General features: G+C 29.8%; 1 protein-coding gene across 1 annotated transcript; it reads left to right on the plus strand.

The window, feature by feature from the left end:
* Nucleotides 1-718: 718 nt before the first annotated feature.
* On the plus strand, nucleotides 719-3,973 carry LOC108452133 (transcription factor MYB83-like). The gene is made up of 2 exons (XM_017749883.2): nucleotides 719-1,177; nucleotides 2,939-3,973. The coding sequence occupies exons 1-2, from the start codon at nucleotides 897-899 to the stop codon at nucleotides 3,549-3,551; spliced, it is 894 nt and encodes a 297-aa protein (XP_017605372.1). The 5' UTR covers nucleotides 719-896; the 3' UTR covers nucleotides 3,552-3,973.
* Nucleotides 3,974-4,666: the final 693 nt, after the last annotated feature.

Here is a 4,666-nt window from a genome sequence, read left to right on the forward strand (position 1 = left end):
TGCTTTTTGATTAAAACAAGTATAAAACAACAAATAAGATATTAGAAACACTACATAAATCTTGAAAGTTAACAACCAAACAAAAAATTAACAATTATATATAATATATTATTTATTTTAGTTAATTCAGTTAATTACCTGATTTTGAACAGAATTAATCAATAATAGAAATTCTAAAAAATCATTAACTGACCTTAGACAAAACTAAATTTGACCACCGATCAATTAATCAAATCAGATCGGTTCGGTCGGTTAATTTAATTTTAACCAAACTATGAACACCCTTATAAGTTAGTTTAATTTTAAAAATACACTTTAACCCCCTAAAGGTGAAAATTTTCAATTTAATCCCTTTAAAATTCTAAAATAACAAATATATACAAAGATAAAATGATAATTTAAATTTGATCCTCTAAGATAAACTTCTAGCTTTGTCCCGGGAGGATAACACTCAATCTAAGCTTTTGCTATCCTAAAACCTCAACTTTTACATAAACTTCCAAAAGCTTGTCGGCTAAAAAAGCTAAAAACGATGGAGATGCTAAATCTTAAAGGTGAGAACGTAAACAAGCTAAATTAAATTACAATTAATCTCTTTCTTTTCTCTCTCTATAAGTCCCCTTCCAAACCGTTTTTCTACTTAGACCCATCAACCAACTCCCCTTCCTCTTTCATTTCCAATATTCTAAGCAAAACCCCCACAACCATCACCATCATCATCATCACCACCATTTCCCCCACCATGAAGCCTCCTCCTCCCTTCTTCTATAAAATCTCCACTAATTTCCTTATGACCAAAAAAAAAAAAAACTCGTTTATAATATCAACAAAAATAAACCCAAGTCTTAGTTAGTTCTTAAATTTTCATCTCTTAGGAGATTTTTTTATTATTTTACATGATGAGGAAGCCTAACAATGGTAGCACTATTACTACTACTAACAATAAGCTTAGGAAAGGGTTATGGTCACCCGAAGAAGATGATAAGCTCATCAACTATATGTTAACCAATGGCCAAGGTTGTTGGAGTGACGTAGCTCGGAATGCTGGCTTGCAACGGTGCGGCAAGAGTTGCCGTCTCCGTTGGATCAATTACTTGAGACCCGATCTCAAACGAGGTGCCATTTCGCCAGAAGAAGAAGAACTAATCGTCCATTTACATTCTATTCTCGGCAATAGGTATGTTCCTTCCTTTCTTATCCTTAGGTTGTGTAATTTTTTTTATTAATGGTGAGCAATGATAATTACATGGAAATAGTCTAATATTGCCTTCAATATCATTTCATTGACAAAATATAAGCGCTTATGATCGTAGTCTTGTACATCATTATAGTCCCCTCAAACCCTGATTAGAAATATAGAGCATAAATACAAATGTCAATTTATGGTTTCGGTCTCTCATTTATGCTCAAATTTTGGGTTTAATCCCTATATTTTAATTTAGCATAGTTTGGTCCCTTTACATTTACAATCTCATTAATTAGTCCAAAATAGTTATTTTGAACAATCATATTATAAGTTCTAATCATATCTGCTCTTTTTGAGACAATACCTAGAACTACCCATAGCCTCTCCCCAACCAATAAATAGAAGGATAATGCTCTTTAGCGCACTCGAACCCACGTCCTCCTGTATTAGCAACAATGTCAATGCCAATCGAGTTAAAACTCAATCGGTAATTCTTTCTAGCAATTTAATTGTACTTTCTAGCTATAAGCTCCCTAATTTTTTAAGAAAAAAAAAACCTAAAACAAGAAATGGAGGAGTAATTGGAGAAAAGCTAATATGAAAAAGACTTTCAAGGTGATTTGGAAATATCACAAAAGTGAAGCACCAATGAAGAGCTCTCTCATTATTCTGGTTAAAAATTGCTTGGCACATACATGCATGCTGTAAAGCCTTGAGTCAAGGGTTTTTAGGTAGTTGGTGTGAAATATATATATATATGCAAAAGTAAGAATCACTTAAAGTACTTAATGAAGAAAAACAACAATGCATATGCACATGAATTAAACCAAGTTTGTTAACTTTTAAATGCCTATTTGATATATACTCTTTATGGAGATATAAAGTTGAAAGCAACATGGAAAATACATATAGAGTGAATTTAGCCATTCAAAGGGTCTTTTAAGATTAAAATATGTTTTAAGTCCTTGTATTTTCTATATATTTGAAATGTAGTCACTTTCCTTTTATTTGAAAGAATTTAATCACTCTACTTTTTTTATTTAAAATATAAGTCTGATCATTAACACCGTTAAAATTTTTTTGTTAAATTCAAGTTTATTATAACATCGTTTTTTTTATGGCTACCAAGTGAGGTTTTTTTTTCAAAATATCGCACTAACGAATTTAACAAGTTTAGTGGTTTTAATAATCTGATTTGAATTTTAAAATACAAAAAGTAGAGAGAATATTTTAAAAAAAATAAAAATAGAGTGATCGAATTTTAAATGTACAAAAAATATAGAGACTTTGAACATATTTTTTAAAGTTATTTATTGTTTGAAGAAGCTACAATCAAATATCTTAAGAAGCTTAAATAATTGGGAAGATTTTTGCCCAAAACATTAGACTTTATTTGGTACCTAAATACCAATCCTTTGAGTCGAAGATACTCAACCCTACAATTATATAATGCTTTTCGACTTTGCATGCAAATTCCAATGCATGCCTCCTCTCCGACCTATATAACACAATTTATTTTTATTTTTTCTCCATGATCACATTGAAATTTTATAGTATTTTCTTTGCTTCTGTCCAACTTAATTTCAATTTGAAGCCACGAATCTATGCATTTTATACGATAAACATACAAATCAAAAACCCTAATAAACACACACCTTTCTTTTCTTACAAAAAAAAAAATACTAAACCCTTGTTTTTCTCATGTTTTAATCCTCCTCCTTTTTTTCTTTTTTCTTTTTTTTTGTTTCAAAGGTGGTCTCAAATTGCGGCTCGCTTGCCTGGGCGTACCGACAATGAAATAAAGAACTTTTGGAATTCGACGATAAAGAAAAGGCTCAAAAATTCTTCACCAAACACCACCGATTCATCATCGTCAAAATTTAACAAAGATTCCAATCCAGTCGGCTTCATTACAATGGAACAACAAGGTGTTCTTTTGCCTACGTACCTCGATTTATCGTCGACTTCGTCCAATTCTTCCTTGCAATCAACCGTCACGAACCCCGGGACTGCGTTCGGTGCCACCATCGGGTACTTTGCGACAAACGTCAACGGTTTGTACGGTGAAAACGAGATGTTATGTGGGGAGGAACTATACATGCCTCCTTTAGAAACTGTTAGAGAAAACCTTAAAATCGAGAATACATTCGAAAGTAACATCACCACCATCCCCACTACAAACAACAACAATATCAACAACAACAATATCGTAGATTGCAGTATGAAATCGGAGAACGTAATGACTGGTGCGGCTATCGGGAATTTTTGGTTAGGTGAAGAGATTAAAGTTGGAGAATGGGATTTGGAGGATTTGATGAAAGATGTTTCTTCTTTTCCATTTCTTGACTTTCAAAGTCCAATATAATTAAAACATTTTAGGTCAAAATTAAAACATTAAAAAAAAACCCTAGAGTTCATTACCAAAAAAAAAAAAAAACCTTAAAACCTTGTTTGTTTGATAGCGAAAAAAAGACTACAAAATTCTCATAGATTTCGACAATACTTACAAAAAAAAAAATCAAAATCAAATATAAAGTTTTTTTTGGGGGGGTTTATTTTTTAGTTTTGTCTCTAAAAAAAATATTTGTATAAGTTTATAGGATATATATATAACTATGGAATAAAGGTGGCATGAAAATCTTTGTAATTTTTTGTATTATTGTGAAGAGGAAAATGGGTACTTTGATTGACTTAGAACTGAAATAATAAGCCATGTATACACTTTGTAATAGAAATTAGAAAGAACAATTTCAATTTTTAAAGTAATATTGTTATTATTGGATTGAATCAGTCGCTTGAATTGATTGAATTGAAAATTGATTGTCGATTTAAGCAACATCATAAAATTGAAAAGGAATTGAATTGATAAAAATCAATCAAATCGGATTAAAAAAACCAATGAAAAACTCATTTGAACCAAATTTGAGATATTCTGAATAATTAATTTTGTTGCCATAATTTATAAAATGAATGTTTATGTTTCAATTGTTATTTATTTTATTTTTATTTTTAGAATTTTTCAAAATCAATAGTCCGATCAATTTGATCACTAGCTAGATTCTTATAACATTGATTGTAAGTACAAATATTACACATTAGTATGGTGATATGATTAAAAATAACTCTCATAAAACCCAAACTGAACTGATAATTGAATTATTATTTTATCTAAACCAAAATAAATATAATAGTCTACATGTTTGAGATAAATATCAAATTTATAATTGAGTTTTGATTCAATATGTAATGTTATACATGAACTTTGATTTTATGCGATTTTATACATAAAATTTTGATTTGATTCAATTTTCACAAATCATTAACAACATCGTTGAATTAATATAATTTTACGTTGATATATGACATACACAAACAATTATATCTATCCAATATGAAAATAAATGTCCATACCATTTCTTTAAATGTGTACGATTGTAATGAAAATTAAAGTTTCATGTATATATATGAACCACAATTCAA

Source organism: Gossypium arboreum, chromosome 13, assembly GCF_025698485.1.
Source record: "Gossypium arboreum isolate Shixiya-1 chromosome 13, ASM2569848v2, whole genome shotgun sequence".
Classification (NCBI taxonomy): domain Eukaryota; kingdom Viridiplantae; phylum Streptophyta; class Magnoliopsida; order Malvales; family Malvaceae; genus Gossypium; species Gossypium arboreum.

Bases quoted from the DNA above. Each gene is read 5' to 3' on its own strand.
- LOC108452133 (XM_017749883.2), top strand. From the start codon at position 897: ATGATGAGGAAGCCTAACAATGGTAGCACTATTACTACTACTAACAAT. The intron at 1,178-2,938 runs GTATGTTCCTTC...TTTGTTTCAAAG, and splicing joins CATTCTATTCTCGGCAATAG to GTGGTCTCAAATTGCGGCTC.